Source organism: Dipodomys spectabilis, unplaced genomic scaffold (genome assembly GCF_019054845.1).
Source record: "Dipodomys spectabilis isolate Male_0828 unplaced genomic scaffold, ASM1905484v1 ptg000210l, whole genome shotgun sequence".
NCBI classification, from domain to species: Eukaryota; Metazoa; Chordata; class Mammalia; order Rodentia; family Heteromyidae; genus Dipodomys; species Dipodomys spectabilis.
The window spans coordinates 2,377,991-2,398,964 of record NW_024870887.1 but is presented as its reverse complement, the minus strand read 5'-3'; the positions used below and the strand labels follow the sequence as shown (position 1 = coordinate 2,398,964).

The following is a 20,974-nucleotide window of genomic DNA, read 5'->3' as shown; positions in this document are numbered from 1 at the left end:
TGTCTCTGAGCTCCTTTTTGCTCAAGGCTAGCGCTCTACCAATTGAGCCATGGTGCCACATCCAGCTTTTTCTGTTTATGTGGTACTGAAGAATCGAACCCAGGGCTTCATGCATGCTAGGCAAGCACTCTACCACTAAGCCAATTCCAAGCTCCTGCTTTTTTTGTTTTGTTTTGGATCATGGGGCTTGAACTGAGGTCTTGGGAGCTGTCCCTGAGCTCTTTCACTAGGCTAGTACTCTCCTACCTACTTTGAGCTACAACACTGCTTCCAGTTTTTCAGGTGATTAATTGGAGATAAGAGTCTCACAGACTTGCCTGCCCTGACTAGCTTTGAACTGAGATCCTTAGATCTCATCCTCCTGAGTAATTAGGATTATAGGCATGAGCCACCAGCACCTGGCATGTTTTGCTTTATATGTTCTACTTATAATTGGAAATGATGTTAGCTTTGTGCATATGCGTGTGTGTTTTGCTTTTTTTTTTTATTTTTGGGTCCGGTTGTGGGACCTGAACTCTGGGCCTGGGAGCTGTCCTCTCTTCAGCGCAAGGCTAGCGCTCTACCACTTGAGCCACAGCGCCGCTTCCGGGTTTTTTTTTTTTTCCTGCTTATGTGGTGCTCAGGAATCGAACCCAAGGCCTCAGGCATGTGCTCTACCACTGAGCCACTTTCCCAGCCCTTGCTTTTTTTTTTTTTTTGCTTGTAATAGGACTTGAACTGTGGGTTTGGGCACTGTCCCTGAGCTCAAGGAGAATGCTCTACCACTTGAGCTACATTGCCACTTCTGGCTTTATTTATTTATTTATTTATTTTTTGCCTTGGGGCTTGAATTCAAAGCCTGGACTCTGTCTCTGTTGTTCAAGGTTTAGCACTGTACTATTTGAGCTATAGTGCCACTTCTGGCTTTTTTTGTTTTATGTGGTACTGAGGAATCGAACCCAGAACTTCATACATGCAAGGCAAGCACTCTACTAGTAAGCTACATTCCCAGCCTTTTCTGCTTTTTGGAGTAGTTTATTGGAGATAAGAGTCTCAAGGACTATCCTGCTGAGGCTGATTCCAACCACAGTCCTCAAATCTCAGCCTCCTGTGTAGCTAGGATTACAGGCATAAGCCACCAGCTCCTGGCTGTGTTTTGCATTTTAAGGCAGGGTTCTAACTGTGTAGCCTGGGCTCATCTTAAACATTATCCTTCTGCTTTAGCTTCTCAGGTGCTGAGATTATAGTCATGTTTCACTTTACCTTGCTGGAATATATACTTTTTTGTAGATGTATACTATATACTTAAAATTTCAAAATAATTATCTTAAGATTTTACATGCAAATAAACATTTAGAAGCCTATTTAATACCCTTTAAAGCATTAAGTATTTAAAATAGTACAAGAAACCATGCCTATGTTAGGTTTTATAGATCAGATTTAGTTTGATCCTATAATATAAAAGGAGAGGGCTGGGAAGGTGGCTCAGTGGTAGAGCGCTTGCCTTGCATGCCTGAGGCCCTGGGTTCGATTCCTCAGCACCACATAAGAAAAAAGCCGGAAGTGGCGCTGTGGCTCAAGTGGTAGAGCCCTAGCCTTGAGCTGAAGAGCTGAGGGACAGTGCCCAGGCCCAGAGTTCAGGCCCCACAACCGGATCCAAAAAAAAAATATATATATAAAAGGAGATATTGATTCTGTATGTTCTCTTTTAAAATTTTCAGAGTTTGTACTAGATAAATCAGAAAGCTTGAAGAATAAATTTGTGATGTCTCTGTGTTTTCTGGGCTCACAAGTTAGATACCAGTGGGGTTAAAGGAATCTTTCTGTTTGTTGGTCTGTCTTGTGTGTAGGTATGTGTGCTGGTCATGGGTCTTAAACTCAGGGTCTGGGTGCTGTCCCTGAACTTGTGTACTTAAGGACAGCACTCTGCCACTTGAGCTACAGTACCATTTCTAGCTTTTTGGTATTTAATTGGAGATGACAGTCTCCTGCCTTGGATGCCTTTGAACTGTCATACTTAGGTTTCAGCCTCCTAAGTAGCTAGGATAATAGGTGAGAGCCCTGAGGATTGACTCTTTTTTTCTTTTCTTTTTGGCTAGTATGGGGCTTGAACTCAGAGCCTGGGTGCTGTTCCTTAGCTGTTTTGTTTAAGGCTTGTGCTCTACCATTTAAACATAGCCACTTATTTTTTTTTTTTTTTTTTGGGTCCGGTCGTGGGGCCTGAACTCTGGGCCTGGGCGCTGTCCCTCAGCTCTTCAGCTCAAGGCTAGCACTCTACCACTCAAGCCACAGCGCCACTTCTGGCTTTTTTCTTTTTGCTTATGTGGTGCTGAGGAATCGAACCCAGGGCCTCCGGCTTGCAAGGCAAGCACTCTACCACTGAGCCACCTTCCCAGCCCTGCCACTTTTTTTTTTTTTTTGGTCTGCGGTGGAGCTTGAACTCTGGGCCTGGGAGCTGTCCCTCAACTCTTCAGCTCAAGGCGAACGCTCTACCACTTGAGCTACAGCCCCACTTCCGGTTTTCTGGTGGTTTATTGGAGATAGGAGTCTCTCGGTCTCTCCTGCCCGGGCTGGCTTTGAACCACGATCCTCAGATCTCAGCCTCCTGAGTAGCTAGGATTACAGGCGTGAGCCACCAGCGCCAGGCTGCCACTTTTTTTTTTTTGGTGGTCAATTGGAGGTAAGAGTCTCATGGACTTTGCTAGCCAGCTGGCTTCAAACTGCAGTCCTCAGATCTCAGTCTTCTAAATTGCTGGGATTACAGGCATAAGCTACCAGAATGTGTGTGTATGCTCCATTTTTTCCATGGCAGCTTCTTTTTAAGATTGATAGGCCTTTCATAATTTATGAAGCATGTTTAAGTAAAGGAGTATTGATCAGTTTATAAAAAGTTAAGTCAACATTTTATAGAGTATTCAGACAGAAACTAATCTGTTCATTTTGTTGTTTTGCAGTGGGACTTCCCCTCTTGCCTGCCTGAATGCTATGCTACATACCAACTCCCGAGGTGAAGAAGGCATCTTCTATAAAGTTCCAGGTAGAATGGGAGTATATACTTTGAAGGTAAATACTTTTGTTGGGGAACTATTTTAAAAAGAAAAACAGTAAGTGACAACATATAATACTTGAGTCATAGAGAAAATAAGTTTTTGAACTTTTTTTGTTTTTTTTTTGGTCTGTCGTGGAGTTTGAACTCTGGCCCAGGGCACTGTCCCTCAGCTCTTCAGCTCAAGGTGAGCGCTCTACCTCTTGAGCCACAGCTCCACTTCCAGTCTTCTGAGTTGTTTTATTGGAGATAAGACTCTCACAGACTTTCCTACCCAGGCTGGCTTTGAACTGTGATCCTCAGATCTCAGCCTCCTGAGTAGCTAGGATTACAGGTGTGAGCCACCGGTGTCCGGCCGTTTTTTAACTTATTTTTAGGAAAATGTAATATTTTCAGCCCTGAAGTTTAAACATTACTAAGTGTTTAAAACAAATACATAAATAATGTGTGTGTTGGGGTTTGGACTTAAGGTCTTGTAGGTGCTAAGCACAAGCTTTATTAGCTTCCTGTCCTTATAGGAACTAACCTTTAATGACCTCTTGGCCAATCTGTAAGTAACTTTGTTCTCTATGATAATTTTGTCTTAAAAAGACAGAATAAACTTAACTTTCAGTGACTCTCTTAAAGAATATCACATGGCAAAGTACTGGTGGTTCTTGCTTCTTCCTCAAGATAATACATTTTGAAGTCACCTCTGGCAGAAAAGTCTGAGGCCCATCTCCAGTTAACCAGAAAAAAAAAAAAACAAGTTGGTGGTCTGGTCTAACAGATAGAGTGGTAGCTGTGAACTAGCTAGCTTAGCAAGGGAGCTTTGGTATCAGGGAAGAAAAAAAGTCTCAGCTAGGCACCTATGGCTCATGCCTGTAATACTAGCTACTCAGGAGTTCGAGTTCTGAGGATTGCAATTTAAAGCCAGCCAGGCAGGAAAGTCCATGACACTTTTAACTCTGATTAACCACCAAAAAGCCAAAAGTGGAGCTGTGCCTCAAGAACAGCACCGAGGCTCTGAGTTCAAGCCTCAGGACCAGCACAGAGAATTCTCTACTAAAACCCATGGTTGTAGTTGTTACTATTATTAAAATTAAAATTGGGAAGACAGAATAGGAGGGACACTTGAATTTACACACACAGGCAGGAACTTCCTGAACAGAGTCCCAGGGTCACAACAAATTGGAGAGTCTCAACAAATGGGAATACCTTAAAAAGTTTCTGCAGGGCTGGGAAGGTGGCTCAGTAGTAGAGCGCTTGCCTTGCATGCCTGAGGCCCTGGATTTGATTCCTCAGCACCACATAAGCAAAAAGAAAAAAGCCGGAAGTGGCACTATGGCACTATGGCTCAAGTGGTAGAGCGCTAGCCTTGAGCTGAAGAGCTGAGGGACAGCGCCCAGGCCCAGAGTTCAGGCCCCATGACCAGACCCCCCCCCCAAAAAAAAAAAAAAAAAGTTTCTGCACAGCTAAAGACATAGCAACCAAACTAGAAGGACAGCCAAACTAATTGGGAAAAAATATTCACCAGCAATATATCAGACAAGGGCCGAATATCCACTATATATAGGGAACTCAAGAAACTAATCCCTCCCAAACAAACTAATTACTAAATGGGCAAGGGAACTAAAGAGAGAATTCTCAGAAGAAGAGATACAAATGGCAAAGAAACACATGAGGAAATGTTCACCATCCCTGTTTGTAAAGGGATGGTGCAAACAAAACAATGCAAATAAAAACAATCCTGAGATACCGCCTTACCCCAGTCAGAATGACCCACATCCTAAATTCAGCCAACAACAAATGCTGGAGAAGATGCGGAGAAAGAGGAACCCTATTGCACTGCTGGTGGGAATGTACACTAATACAACTACTCTGGAATTCAGTCTGGAGGTACCTCAGAAAGCAAAATATAGACCTCCCCTATGACCCAGCCATACTATTCCTAGGCATCTATCCTGAACAACAGGAACCAGAATACAAGGATACAGGCACCTCCATGTTCATTGCAGCACTGTTCACAATAGCCAAGATATGGAAACAACCCAGATGTGCCACTGCAAATGAATGGATCCAAAAAAATGGAATATTATGCAGCCATTAGAAAGGACAAAATAATGGCATTCACAGGGAAATGGATGGAACTAGAAAAAATCAAGGTTGAATGAGGTAAGCCAAGAGCAGAGACAAACGGCACATGGTCTCCCTGATATGTGAATGTTAAATCCAGAACGTAAGAAGCTACGACAAAATAAACAAGACTCGAGAAACAAAGGACCTCCACTCATCTGACCCCTGCTGCTGACCACACTAAGCAAAAGAAAAGAAATGTACATATCACCGATGTGGAAGAAGTAGCTGTATTGCCAAAGCTCATAGAAATCACAAACTTTATAGACCACAATAAAGACAATTTGCCCCATGAAGGTTAGAATGGGTTTATGACTTTAGGTATCCCTATTTCACAAGACTATGAAATTTATGAAATGTATGTAATAATCACAATAAAAGTTGGAATGATTGAATTTTCTTGACTATTTGTCAGATAGTATCAGAACAAGAAAATGAATCCTGACTTTACTCCCAAACCAATCAAAAGCTGATTCACATAATTACTCCTACACTGGGAAAGGATCTTCACTTATCAATATCCTTTTACAAGAAAACTGACTCAAATGTGCTTGAGCAAGATAGATAGAGACTTACTAGCTGTAACTAACCAGTTGAGCTAGGTATTCCAGCGATGTCATCAGCTCTTCCTTGGTGTCTCTACTTTCTTTTTGTCTGTCAACCTGTTGTCATACATGACTTCAATATCAGTCCCTGCAAGCTGTAAGTCTGGAGAGAGATTCAGAGAACTAAAGCAGGAGCCTCGTGTATAATTTCCTTTCAAATTTATTTGAAAATTATATTGAACTAGTTTTACAGAAGGTTTTCAATTCAGTACTCCAATTTATGTATATGATACATTTTGATCAATATCATCCCTTTCACCTAATTTGTGTTTGGCCTAATTGGTTTGCCCGGGCCCATATGGTCATACCTAAGTGATAGCTGTTTCTAAATATTTAGAATCTACTGATTGGCTAATTTTAGGATTATAATCACCCTTGATGTAAAGCAAGGTTATGATTAAGATTAATCTTACTTTAGCCAAGTGAAGTGAGGAAAGGGAATTTTCCTCCAAAGAAGTTTATTAGCAGATGGAATGAATGATTGGCAGGCAATTACTGTGTCTGTGTGTATATCAGACTGTTCCCTGCTTGGTAACTTTTTTTTTTTTTTTCTTTTGGTAGGTGGTAGGGCCTGGGCACTGTCCCTGAGCTCTTTTGCTCAAAGCTAGCACTCTGCCCCCTTTGAGCCACAGTGTAAGCCACAGGGTGGCTTCCCTGTTAACCGTTTAGCTCTGAGCTACAGTCATTACTGTGCTCAATGGTTGTCTGTAGCCCATTATCATTAATGCGTTCTAACTCCCTATGACAGCTATTTGCCTATTGTAGTTAACTTCCTGTCTATTATGGTTAAAATCCTATGGATGTCTTCTTTTCTTTGAGAACCTAGCTGTTCTAAACCTTCCATATGCTTACTCTGTTTTAGAGACTAGAAAAAGCCTAAATGTTTCTTCTATTCTTATATAGTACCACTAAGTACACCTCCTGACACCAGATTTATGGTTATCTTCTCCAACAGATCAAGCAGTTCTCTAGCAGCACCTGATGGGTGCCTTGTAATTCGACTCAGTTCTTACATATAGAGATGGTATTTGATCCCACAGGTTGAGGGTTTAGTCCCATGAGACTGCCCCTTGCCTTAGATACCAAGTACAAGGCCCAGGTTGTGACCTGACCTCTGACACACTGGGTAAAATCAGTTTCCATGACCTTTTCCTTGGTGGTTTCAATTCATTTGTTATGATGGCTCACAGAAATCCCTTCCTTCCCTTTTTTCCCTAAGTCTTCCTCTCTTCTCTCCCCCCCCTCCCATTTATAATGAAAGATACTATGAAGGATACCAATGAATAACCAGATAGAAGAGATAGCACAGTGACATGTTTACTAAGGGGCATGGAGCTTCTAATGTACTTTTAGCACACATATTTAGCTATCTGGAAGCTTCTCCAAACCCTCTGACCTTTTGGGGTTTTGTGAAGGTATGATTGATTGTATCATTGGCCATTGGTGATCAACCCTTGAGTCCTTTCTCCTGAGAGGTTAGGCTCAATGTTTCAGTATTTTAATCACATAGTTGGCTTCCTTGGCTCCCATTTTGAGGCTATCTAGAAGCTACCCAGAGTCATCTCACCAGAACAAAAGATGCTTCTATTTCCTAGGAGATTCCAAGGAATTTAAATGGTTTTTTTTTTTTTTTGTCGGTGGTCGTGGGGCTTGAACTCTGGGCCTGGGCGTTGTCCCTTAGCTCTTCAGCTCAAGGCGAGCGCTCTACCACTTGAGCTACAGCGCCACTTCCGGTTTCCTGGTGGTTTATTGGAGATAGGAGTCTCACGGTCTCTCCTGCCCGGGCTGGCTTTGAACCGAGATCCTCAGATCTCAGCCTCCTGAGTAGCTAGGATTACAGGCGTGAGCCACCAGCGCCCGGCCTATTGGTTTTTTTTTTTTTTTTTTGGTCTGGTCATGGGGCCTGAACTCTAGGCCTGGGCACTGTCCCTCAGCTCTTCAGCTCAAGGCTAGTAGTGCTCTACCACTTGAGCCACAGTGCCACTTCCAGCTTTTTTCTTTTTGCTTATGTGGTGCTGAGGAATCGAACCCAGGGCCTCATGCATGCAAGGCAAGAGCTCTACCACTGAGCCACCTTCCCAGCCCAGGAATTTAAATGTTATATGTCAGGAACTGAGATCAAAGGTCTAATATCAGAACAAGAGATTTTCCTACTGCCACTAAGGAAATTTCAACCTTTTTCTGTACTATGTCAGGAATCAGAGCCAGACATCAAATAATATATTTATTATATCACAGTATCAAGTCTTCCAGAAATAGTAGATGTTATAAAGGATAGGTGCCTGGTTCTTGCCTATAATCCTAGCTGCTCAGTAGGCTGAGATCTGAAGATTAACAGTTCAAAGTCAGTAAAGTTTGTAGGGCTCTTACCTCTAGTTAACTACCAAAGCTGAACATGTAGGTGGTAGCTCAATGGGCAGAGTACCAGACCTGAGTGAAAAAGCTAAGGGACAGTGCCTGTACTTGAGTTCAAGCTCTAGTACTGATGCAAAATAAATAAACGGTAGTTCTTGATCTCTTTAAAGCTCACATTTCAGTTTTTGAAATAGGTTCATGTTCACAAATGTATTGTTCTAAAGTACTACAAAATTAAGTGAAGTATTTTGAATGAATAGATCTAGAGAGATTTTCTTGTCATTTATTTGTAGGGTTTATTTATAGCTGGACATTGACAGATAAGTAGTGGGAATAAGGAAGGACCTTTTCAGAAAATGAGAATTTGTTCAAGAAAAGGCACTAAGATTCGGAATGGATTTGGTAGTCGAGAAAATTGGAAAAGCTAAACTATAAACTATGTGTGAGCTTCTGTGGTAAGCAGTTGAGAATATGGTAAAAATTAGACATTAATAGATGTTAAGCTGCAGAAGCATCTAAGCCTGACTTGGGTGTGTGTGTGTGTGTGTGTGTGTGTGTGTGTGTGTGTGTGTGTGTGTGTGTGTGTGTGTGTGTGTGTGTGTGTGTGTGTGTGTGTGTGTGTGTGTGTGTGTGTGTGTGTGTGTGTGTGTGTGTGTGTGTGTGTGTGTGTGTGTGTGTGTGTGTGTGTGTGTGTGTGTTAGTAGTAGACAGGTTTTCCGTGTGTCTGTGTGTGTGTGGTAGTAGTAGTAGTAGACAGAGGTTTTCCAGATGAGTTTATTCCATTCTGTGTTTAAGAAGATAATTCAAGTAGGATAGATTTCATGTTGAAACAACTAAATTCATGATTATAGTTGTTTGGAAGAGAAACTCTGGTTTTAATTGAGTAGTAAAAGCTGGAGGCAAGGACATTAGAGAAATAGAATGTATTGTATTTGGAGTGGGTGAAAGATTCTAAGATCTGGGGCATGAGCAGTTGAGGCCAGAGGGATCACAAGTTTTTTACAAAAAGAAGATAATTATATTTGTATTTCAGATACTTGTTGAACCTACAGGTCAAGATGTGTGGCTGACAACTAACTCTATAAAAGCTGTCCTGCATTTTGAAGGAAGGAATAGAAAAATATGGGGTCTGTATTTTAAGAAAGTGTATAACATAAGAGATGGCGTAGAGGGAAACATAAATGAAAAATGACCGTTATTTACTAGAGTTATAGTCTTGGCTATAGTATCATATGGATACCAGTTGTACATAGGAGGGTCACATTTTTGCGTCTGTCAGAATTATTTTTTAAATCTCATTATAAAAATAAACTATCTGAGAGAATAAAATTTGTGGGAAAAAATCCGTAGTTTTATAACTTAGGAATAACATTTACTAATCTTTACATGTGTTTTTATATACTATATAAATACATAGTAACATTTATTGAGCTCTTAGACTAGGCACTGTTACAAGCATTTCATATTAGTGATTTAATTCTCCGAATGACCTTTTAAGGTAGGTACTCTTATTCTTACCTTCTATGTAAGGAAACTGAGGCATGATTGGCTAAGACTTTGGCCAGTGCTGAACTATTAGGAGAAAATAAAAGCCAGCAACCCTTATTTTCCCAGTCCTTGGGACTGTAACTACCTTATTATATTTCTCACATATTGAAGTGACACATTTGTTTTTTTTTTTGTCGGTCGTGGGACCTGACTGGGCCTGGGTGCTGTCCCTCAGCTCTTCAGCTGTAGACTAGCGCTCTACCACTTGAACCTCAGCCCCACTTCTGGCTTTTCCTGCTTATGTGGTACTGAGGAATCGAACCCAGGGCCTCATGCATGCAAAGCAAGCACTACCACTGAGCCAACTTCCCAGCCCTGGACACAATCGTTTTTAATTGAGTGCCGAAATCAAAAAGGTTTTAAAATAATTCTTTTTCTTTTTTTTTGTTTTTTTTGTTTTTTGTTTTTTGTCAGTTGTGGGGCTTGAACTCAAGGCCTGGTCACTGTCCCTGAGCCTCTCTGCTCAAGGCTAGCACTCTACTAATGGAGCCATAGAGCTACTTCCAGTTTTTGAGTGGTTAATTAGAGATAAAAGTATTTCGGGAACTTTTCTACCCAGTCTGGCTTTGAACCATGATCCTCAGTTTTCAACCTCCTTGACTAGCTAGGATTACAGGTGTGAGCCACTAGTGACTGGCAAAAATAATTTTCCTATTTGACTTTTACTACTTAACAATATTCAGGAACAAATTAGATTGAAATAATGTATCTCTTGCTATCCAGACCATAGAACTCTAATGGAATTCTGAAAGCACAGGGTTACACACATATACACTTGTATGTACACTGCTAAACAAAATCATTAGATTTTTGTATCCTAAACATTTCACCGTTTTCTTGGACTGACCTGTACCCATCCTTTGTCTTAATATAAACCTGTGTGTTGTGCCCTTATATAAATTTTACACATAATTTTTATCATTGGATGTAGATGGAAACTTAACTGGTCCCAAAAATAGAGAGGGAAGGAATTACAAAAATATTGGTTTAGCTACTGTTTCATAATACTAACAATTAGTCAGTACAATTAAGTTGCAACGTTGGATGTTAGAAATTGAATTCCTATTTGCTGAAATAAGAATAATTAGTCCTAATTGGATCCCTACAGAAAGATGTGCCGGATGGAGTAAAAGAGCTATCAGAAGGTTCAGAGGAAAGCAGTGATGGTCAATCAGATTCCCAAAGTTCTGAAAACAGCAGCAGCAGCAGTGATGGTGGCAGCAACAAAGAAGGGAAAAAGAGCAGGTGGAAAAGGAAAGGTAAATCTCCTTCATTCTTCCTTCAATAAAGCACTGAACGTTGTGGGTCACTTCTCTTTTCCCAGACTGCATGATGGTTACTCTTTTCCCTTATCCTCTCAATTGTTATTTTCTAGTAGTTTCCTGCAATAATGGAAATGTTTTTATCTATACTGCCCCACATTACACAGTGGGCACTAGTTAAAAGTCTGGTTTTAGCTTCATAACAAAACAGCAAAAGGTCCAGATATTTCCAATTTTGTTGTTGTTGTTGTTTTTCAGTCATGGGGCTTGAACTCAGGGCCTGGGTGCTGTCCCTTAGCGATTTTGTTCAAGGCTTACACTATCATTGGAGCTACGACTCTACTGTTAGCTCTTTGGTGGGTAATTGGAGATAAGAATCTTTCCTGCTTACACTGGCTTCAAACCTTGATCCTCAGATCTCAGCCTCCTAGTAGCTAGGATTACAGTCATGAACCACTGATGCAAGGCTCTTTTGCGTATTTTTAACAAGCTTGATTTGTTGTTATTGGGCTAAATAAGCACATATCTGTCTTTCATTAGATAAATGTTTTACACATATTTTCTCAAACTGTGGCTTTTAATTCCCTTGGAAATTTCTTTTCCCCTCCCTCCCCTTATTTTTTGTCTTCTTTTTTTTCTTTTTGAGGCAGCCTTTCACTATGTACCCCAGACTGACCACCAACTTTTGGTCTTCCTGCCTCAGTATCCTGAGTGCTGGGATTACAGGTATGCACCACCATAGTGGGTTTTGGTAGTTTCATTTCACAGAGCAGATGTTTTTAATTTAAGTGAAGTCCTGCTCATCAGTTCTTTCTTTCGTGGATTATGTCTTTGGGGATTTATCTAAAAAGTCATTACCAAACCCAGAGTCACTTAGATTTTGCTCTTTGAGGACTTCTGTAAGTTTGCATTTTATATTTTGTATTGAAGTCTGTCAACTTTTTTTTTTTTTGCTCTTCTTTTTTTTAATTTAATTTTATTTTTTTTTATTATTTTTATTTTTTGTGAACATACTGTACAGAGGGGTTACAATTACATGGGCAGGATAATGCGTACATTTCTTATCAAGCATTGCAGCCTCCTCCTTTGTTTACCCCTTCACATCCCTTCTCAGCCTCCCCCCGCCTCCCCATCCAATCCCCCCCCCCTCCACACCAAAGTTGTAAAGTTTGTTTTTGACATGACAACTTGTATTTCTCATAGTTTCATTGGGTCCGCCTTGAAGTATAGGGAATCTGTGTCTAGATTTTTTTTTTTTGTCAGTGGTGGGGCTTGAACTATGGTCTTGGGCGCTGTCCCTGCCCTTTTCAGCACAAGGCGAGTGCTGTACCCCTGGAGCCACAGTGCTATTTCTGGTTTTCTGGTCGTTAATTGGAGATAAGAGTCTCATAGCAGGGAAGGTGGCTCAGTGGTAGAGTGCTTGCCTTGCATGCATGAGGCTCTGGGTTCGATTCCTCAGCACCACATAAGCAGAAAAGCCAGAAGTGGGGCTGAGGCTCAAGTGGTAGAGCGCTAGCCTTGAGATGAAGAGCTAAGGGACAGTGCCCAGGTCCAGAGTTCAGGTCCACGACCGACCAAAAAAAAAAAGGCTCTCAGACTTTCCTGCCCGAGCTGGCTTTGAACCTCAGTTCTCAGATCTCAGCCTCCTTAGTAGCTAGGATTACAGGCATGAGCTGCTGGCACTCGGCAGGGACACCACCCACGCCCAGAGTTCAAGATCCATGACCAAAAAAAACCAACAAAAACTGAAGTTTTAATTTTTTTTTGTTGGTCATGGGGTCTGAACTCCGGGCCTGGGGGCTGTCCCCGAGCTCTTCAGCTCTAGGCTAGTGCTCTAGCACTTGAGTCACGGTGCCACTTCCCGTTTTTTCTGCTTATGTAGTGCTGAGGAATTGAACCCAAGGCCTCATGCGTGCACGGCAAGCACTCTACCACTAAGCCATCTTCCTAGCCCCTTAATTTTAATTTAAATTTAACCAGTTAAATGTGTTGGACAACACTCCAGGTTTTACCTTGTTTGTTCTTAGTGCTTAGCCACGTACAGGCTTTTTAAAGAGGCTCTTATTTTACTTGCTGCTCTATCCTCTGTTCTAAACTTTGATCACTAACTGCTATAACCACTCTCCTTACCAGGAAAAGAATGCTATTCCTTTCTTCTAGAATCACCAAACATAGTCTGCTTGTCATTTCCTGTTTGATGTCTGCTTCAGAACTAACCTGAAAGCTTTTTTTTTTTTTTTTGTCGGTCGTGGGGCCTGAACTCTGGGCCTGGGCGCCGTCCCTCAGCTCTTCAGCTCAAGGCGAGCGCTCTACCACTTGAGCTACAGCGCCACTTCCGGTTTTCTGGTGGTTTATTGGAGATAGGAGTCTCACGGTCTTTCTTGCCCGGGCTGGCTTTGAACCGCGATCCTCAGATCTCAGCCTCCTGAGTAGCTAGGATTACAGGCGTAAGCCACCAGCGCCCGGCTAACTGAAAGCTTTTTTTATGGAGTAGTGTTTGCTTTCCAGTAGCTTCCCAGGAAGGGATTTTTCCAATTAAGGATAAAGCTTTATTACTTATTCCTGACAGTTATTCTGTAGCTTTTTGTTAAAGTCTGTTTGAACAGAGAAAATCCTTTTTTATCCCAATATTTATAACTTAGATGTACATAGCAAAAAAAATGTAGGCCAGCTCTTGAGTCCTTTATAGAAGTATTGGTATTTCTGAGTAAATAGATATGTAAGGTTTTTCCTAGCTTGAATATGTTTTAAAATTTGAGTGTGAGCTGGGAACGTGGTTTAGTGGTAGAGTGCTTGCCTAGCATGCATGAAGCCCTGGGTTTGATTCCTCAGTACCACATAAACAGAAAAAAAAGTTGCAAGTGGCACTACAGCTCAAGTGGTAGAGTGCTAGCCTTGAACAAAAGAAGTTCAGGGACAGTGCTCAGGCCCTGAGTTCAAGCCCTAGGACTGGCAAAAATAAAAATAAAATTGAGTGATAGGTGAGCTGTATTTAGATCTAGAAGCTTCTTGGAATATTAGGTTCATTAATTATAAGTGCCTTCAGAAGTGTTAATATGACTAGTCCATTATTATCCCTGTGTTAATATGTGGAGAACACTGAGACAATAGGTGGCCTAATTTATGTTCTCTGGTATAGCTACTGCCTTTACAGATTGATCACTTTGTAAACAGAGAATCTTAGCTTTACATTCAGAACTACTTGGAGGCCCTTGCAGATTTTAGTCATTAGGGACAAATGGAATGAAAGCAAGACCAAGAAGGAGATTCAGAGACCCAAATCCTTGATGCATAATTTGAATGTAATCTTTATTGGTACTGAAAGGATGTTTGGTTCAGAGCCTCCCCCTCCCCCTTTTTTTGTCTTTTAGAGGGTCGTGGAGCTTGAACTCTAGGCTTGGGCGCTGTCCCTGAGCTCTTCAGCTCAAGGCTAGTGCTCTACCAGCTGAGCCATAGTGCTACTTCTAGCCTTTTCTGTTTATGTAGTGCTGAGGAATTGAACCTAGGGCCTCATGCATGCGAGGCAAGCATTCTACCGCTGAGACATTTTCCCAGCACAGAGCCCTCTTTTTCATAGTCTGGATAAGCACCTGTTTTTTTTTTTTTTTGCCATTCCTGGGGCTTAAACTCAGGGCCTGGAAACTGCCCCTGAGCTTCTTTTGCTCAAGGCTAGCACTCTACCACTAGAGCTGCGGCACCACTTCCAGCTTTTTTTTGTTTATGTGGTACTGAGGAATTGAACCCAATGCTTCATGCATTTAGGTAAGCACTCTACCACTAAGCCACCTTCCTAGCTTTTATTAGAGCATAGAGTCAATGTGAAAAAGTGTTTACCTTTTTCTGCTTCTTCTCATTTTAAATTTCTTTGTAAATTTGGAAATTATAAGATTAAAGTCCAAGCCACATCATTAGTAAAGGAGAATAAGCAAGATTTTTATTTTCTAGATAGAATTGGATGCAGGAAAATCAATGTTATAGGAAGTCAGTCTAGTAACTGTAAACAGAATCATTATCTGGGACTTTTGTGGGCTGCAAATGCTACAGAAGCTATTTTGATTAGTTGCCAGTGATTTTTCTTGCTCAGAATCTGGTTATAAATGGCCTTTCAAGAAATTGAGGTAAATATGTTATGATACAGAAATAGTTAAGAAATAACCACATAACCCCATTGTCAGAAGCTTAATAGTTATATTTGAATATTATAACTTTGTGCTACTCTTTGCAGGATAATAGAAGGCATTAACAGCAAGGTAATAAAAAATGTTCATCTCTTTGAGACTCCATCATAACATTGGTTGATTGTCCTTGAATTACAGTAAATGAGATGTTCCATAAAGTTTTTTCTGGCTGTTGCTAGCCTCTATAAAACTGGGTGAAGAAAGGTTCTAAAGAATGGTTAGAGGTACATGTGATGTTATATGAAACTCATATTTACTTAAGCAGTCTGATATTCTCAGAAAATTGATTAAAAAAATACCCCGACATACCAGTAATAAAAAATTGGTGTAGTCTGTCATAGAATGTGCATCTTTTATTTATGGATCATTCATATGATACAGATACTACTACATTACTCGGTAAATATTCCATACCTATGAATTTTTAAAATTATTTTTTATTTTTTTGGGTCTGGTCATGGGGCCTGAACTCTGGGCCTGGGCGCTGTCCCTCGGCTCTTCAGCTCAAGGCTAGCGCTCTACCACTTGAGCCACAGTGCCACTTCCGGCTTTTTTTTTTCTGCTTATGTGGTGCTGAGGAATCAAACCCAGGGCCCCATGCATGCAAGGCAAGCACTCTACCACTGAGCCACCTTCCTAGCCCCACCTATGAATATTTTTGTAGTCCAAGTGGAAATTAATGTGACTGACTTGTACCCAGCAACGATAATAGTAGGCTACAACATGACAGCCTATATATATCAGAAGTAATTATCAATAAAGGTCAAAGCAAACTAATTGTGCCCAGGCCTTTTCTCTTATTTAAGCCTTTTACTCCCAATCTGACATCACTTTATTTCAAATACCTTGTAAGACAGGAAGAACAATGAGATAATATCAAAACCACTTCCTTTTATGTATAAAAATAAAGAACTCTGACAGCAAAACTGATACTTCTAAGTTGAAAATCGATAGAAACTCTTGATGTATATATACCTTTCAGCCAAATTGGAACCGAGACTAGAACTTGGAAGTTCAGTTCAATATTTTTTTTTTTTTTTTGGTCCAGTCGTGGGGCCTGAACTCTGGGCCTGGGCACTGTCCCTCAGCCCTTCAACTCAAGGCTAGCACTCTACCACTTGAGCCACAGCGCCACTTCTGGCTTTTTTCTTTTTGTTTATGTGGTGCTGAGGAATCAAACCCAGGGCCTCGTGCATGCAAGGCAAGCGCTCTACCACTGAGCCACCTTCCCAGCTCCAGTTCAGTTCAATATTATAACAAGTTAATTGATTTCTGTATAAAGTAGAGGAAAGTAAAAGTTTGTAGTTTTGGTTCTTAGTTTTTCAGACAGGGAACAATGTTCAAAGAAGAGGTTTATGGAATTCCAAGCCAAGGTAAGGTGAAGTTAAAGGTATGGTAAGGTGAATAACTCTGGAAGAATAATTACTAACGTTACCTATTTCTGTTGGGTTTTTTTATGATACATAATCTTTTTAAATGTGAAATCTTTTTCCCCTTCCCCTTGCAAATCAGAAATAATGTAGTAAGCAGCAGCTGTACAAGTATTGTTTTTATTTTCTGATAGAGAAAGGCTTTATTAGATTTTGTTCTACTTTTGAAAAAAGTCAGATATGTTAAATATTCTTCACTCTAAGAAATTTTATTTCTAGATTCATGAACTGTTAATTTTACTGTTTAGCACTACCTTTAAGTCACAAATTGGATATATATTGTATCTGAAGTTATTTATTTAAAATACTGTAGGTATATCTGCTTGCTAACATCACTTATACATGTAATAAGTTACTACATAGGGAAAATTATATCTCCTTTCAAAAGTATTCCAATGACAAAATGTTAGCTATAGTTATCTCAGGTGGAAAGCCTTGGCAAGATGTGCTTTCTGTTTTTGGTCTGGCTGGGTTAAAAGTCTGCCTCCTGAGTAGCTAGGATTACAGGCGTGAGCCACCATCGCCCGGCACTTTTTTCATTTTTAAAGAAGGAGTACAAAGAAACTTTTGGTCCAGTGTTCCTATTATATAACTCTGTGGCACTGTTCTCTTTTCTTTTTTTACTTTTTTGTTGTTGTTGGTCATTAGGCTTGAACTTGGCCTGAGCTTTTTTGCTCTAGGCTGTGGCACTTTGAGCCACAGCTCCATTTCTAGTGTTCTGGTGGTTAATTGGATATGAGAGTCTCACAGACTTTCCTGCCCAAGCTGGCTTGGAACCACATCCTTTGATTTCTTCCTCCTGAGTAGCTAGGATTATAGATGTGAGCCACTGGTGCCTAACTTCTTTTTACTTTTTTTTTTCTTTCCTGTGGCAGTGTAATTCAAGGATATGAACTCATAGCCTCCAGCTTGCTAGGAAAGTGATATACCACTTGAGCCAGTTCACCAGCCCTTTTTGCATTAATTATTAGGATCTCTTAATTTGTCCCCGGGCGGCCAGCCTCAGACAGCAATCCTAGTAGCAATCCTACATTTCATGAATAGGATTACAGGTGTGTACCCCTATATTCAGTTACTCAGATGGGGGATTTTAGTAACTATTATTTGCCTGGGGTGTGCATTGAACTATGTATGATATTCCTAGTCTCTTAAGTAGCTGCGATTATAGGCATAAGCCATCATGCTTAGCTAAAATTGTCTTTTATTCCTGAATTTTTGGTGGTAGTGGGATTTGAACCAGGGCTTTGTGTTTGCCAGAAAGGTGCTATACCATTTAGTCATTCCTCCTGCCCTGGGCTCTTTTTTTTGTCAGGGGGCTTGAACTCAGGGCCTGGGTGCCCTGAGCTCTTCTGCTCAAAGCTAGTGCTCTACCACTATGAGGCACAGCTCTACTTCTGTTTTTTTTTTTTTGGTGATTAATTAGAATGTCTCATTGACTTTTCTGCCCAGACTGGCTTTAGACCTCAATTCTCAGTTTTCAGCCTCCTGAATTGTTAGGATTATAGGTGTGAACCACCAGCACCCAGCTTCTATTTGTTTGTTATTCCCATATATTCTCTACACCCAGCCCTGTCTCAGTTGAAGCTTGTTTATCTGAAATTATTCATCATAAAGGACCAGTTTTCTCCTTCAACCCATTCTGGCCCAATACTTTTTGTAAAATGCAGTAAGAGGGACTCAGCAATGTCATTTTTCTGAAAGTATATAAATAGCTATCTTCACAATTATACTTATTGTGGTGCAGACCAGACTATGGGCCACATTTGGACAACAATGATTTAGGTAAATTTTCTGCCTTATACAAATTAGGAGAGGGCTGGGAATGTAGCTTAGTGGTAGAGCTTGTCATGCATGGGTTTGATTCCTCAGTACCATATAAACAGGCCAAAAGGGGCGCTGTGGATCAAGTGGTAGCAAAAGAAGCTCAGGGACAATGCCTAAGCCCTGAGTTCAAGCTCCAGGACTGGCAAAAAAAAAAAAGTAAATGTAAAGACTTAAATGTAAGACCCTGAGAATATGAAACTACTAGAAGAACATGCAGGGGAAATGCTACAAGACATGGAATGAGCAGAGATATTTTTAGATAAGACACCAAATCAGAAATAGACAAATGAGATTATATCAAACCAAAAAGAACCTCTGCCCAACAAAGGAAACGATCATCAGAATGGGAAGAGATACATGTATACTATCTATTTGTAATTAGTTAATATTCAAAATATATTAGAAACTAAAAACTCAAGAGCATAATTATAGGCATGAGTCACCAGGGCCTGACTAGTTTTGGCCTTTTGGTAGTTAGTTGGAGATGATTCTCATGAACTTTCCTGTCCAGGCTGGCTTTGAACTGCAATACTCAGATCTCAGCCTACTGAGTAGCTAGGATTACAGGCATGCACCACTGGTACCTGATTCCACATAGGCATTTGTTTATCTGTTTTTGTTGGTCCTGGACTTTGAACTCAGTGCCTGGGCACTGTTCTACCACTTTGAGCCCACAGCACCACTTCCAATTTTCAGGTGGTTAATAGGAGATAAGAGTCTCATGACTTTCCTACCTGGGCTGGCTTTGAACCATGATCCTTAGATCTTAGCCTCCTGAGTAGCTAGGATTATAGCCATGGGTCACCAGCATTTTAAAAGAAGACATTTAAATGGTCAGCAAGTCAATGAAAAATGCCCATCACTAATTATCAGCAATGTGTAAATCAAAACCATAGTGAGATTTCAACTTCTCTCCAATAAGAATGGCTATTGTAAAAAAGACAAAGGATAACAAGTTTTCTTCATAAAGGAACCCTTGGAGAACATTTATTTGGATATGCCTCACAAAATTAAAACTGTAACTTCCAAAGGTTCCAGAAGAGTTTCACTACTGGAGCTTGAAAAATAACAATCCTAATTTTCATAAAGAAATTCTATACTAGAATTAGAAATTCATTTGAAATTCTATACTAGATTATAAAGTGCATTTATCATAACTGTATAGAGCTTGTTGAGTTTTCACGAATAATTAAACCTAGGTCACAGAGCACCACAGTGCTCCAGAAATACCTCTGCCTACCTTCCTCAAACCATAGCTCCCTTCTGGGGATATCCAATGCCCCAAAATAACTAGTAAGTACCTTGGACAGTGTCTATGACATTTGTTTGGAACAAAATAGAGTCCAAAGATAGTTTTTTGGTTTTTTTTTTTTTTTTTTTGGGTCCGGTTGTGAGGCCTGAACTCTGGGCCTGGGTGCTGTCCCTCAGCTCTTCAGCTCAAGGCTAGCGCTCTACCACTTGAGCCACAGCTGGCTTTTTTTTTTTCTTTTTGCTTATGTGGTGCTGAGGAATCGAACCCAGGGTTTCATGCATCCAAGGCAAGCGCTCTACCACTGAGCCACCTTCCCAGCCTCCAAAGATAGTTTTTTAAACATACAAATCTTAAGATCCTAAGATCTCAGCCTCTTGAGTAGCTAGAATTACAGGCCTGAGCCACTGGTGCCCTGCCTAAAATACAAATTTTTCTTAGAGGGACTCATATAAAAATTTAGACATAATTTCTGGGAGACACTAAAACCCATGTAAGACTTCACACAGCAAATCCATTGCCGATTTCCTTGGACTCATAGGGTTGTAAATCATTGAAAGATATTGACCAGACTATGTCACTCTTTCTTAACTTTTTTCTTTTTTTTTTTTTTTTTTTTGGTGCCCTTCCTAGGGCTTGAACTGAGGACCTAGGCAATGCCCCTGAGCTTTATTGGTGCTGGCTTTATTTTTTTAATTCCATTTTATGCTAGATTGTCATAGCTGTGACATGGTTTAAATTCCATAGTCCATCCCCAAGAGGAGCCCACTCAAAGTAAACTGAAATATATCCATCCATAGTTTACATATTAACCCAATACTCATCACAGGTTATTTATTCTGCCCAATGGTAGTTTCTTCTTACAGCTGATGGTAGTCTACCATTTTGCATGTCCGAGCTGTTTTTGAGTGCCACATCTTGGTTAGGCTTCATATAGTACACAGATGAACCAAACTCTAGTTCTAGAAGCCATTTGGTATGAGTTTACTTCAGAGAAGCCTAAATAGTTCCTGACTGCACAGTTCAGTCCTCTGGGCTGTCTGTCCAGACAGGATCTATTTTATGGTTAATATGAATACACCAGTAACCAGATCCTTTGCCCAGCTTTTCTGGAACTGATGATGTTTATAATGTTCTGCCAGCAGTTCCTGCAGGCCATGGCTGATGGTTTGCAGCTGTTGCTGGCTCATGAATTCCCTAGCATGGAAGAACTTGACCTGGGGCATGGTGGCAACAATCTTAACCCATCTCAGTGGCAGCCCTAGAGTGGAAAGGATGCATAGGATAAGGCTGGCCCAGAGTCTCCCCTGTCTTGGGCTCTCTTACACCAGATGGCTGTGAGAGGATGCTGGTGTAAGAGGTGGATAGTTGTTTTTTTTTTGT

The 20,974-nt window shown here is 40.7% G+C and overlaps 1 protein-coding gene across 2 annotated transcripts in view; it reads left to right on the top strand.

The window, feature by feature from the left end:
* Asxl2 (ASXL transcriptional regulator 2) overlaps positions 1-20,974 on the top strand; it is an 87,606-nt gene that overhangs the window by 25,284 nt on the left and 41,348 nt on the right. For both annotated transcript variants that reach the window (XR_006150161.1, XM_042696655.1), the window contains exons 4-5: positions 2,934-3,042; positions 10,757-10,907. Coding sequence is in view for 1 of the 2 variants with exons in the window: in XM_042696655.1 (XP_042552589.1) it covers positions 2,934-3,042; positions 10,757-10,907 (260 nt within the window). In the remaining variant the exon portion in view is untranslated. The remainder of the gene's footprint in view (positions 1-2,933; positions 3,043-10,756; positions 10,908-20,974) is intronic.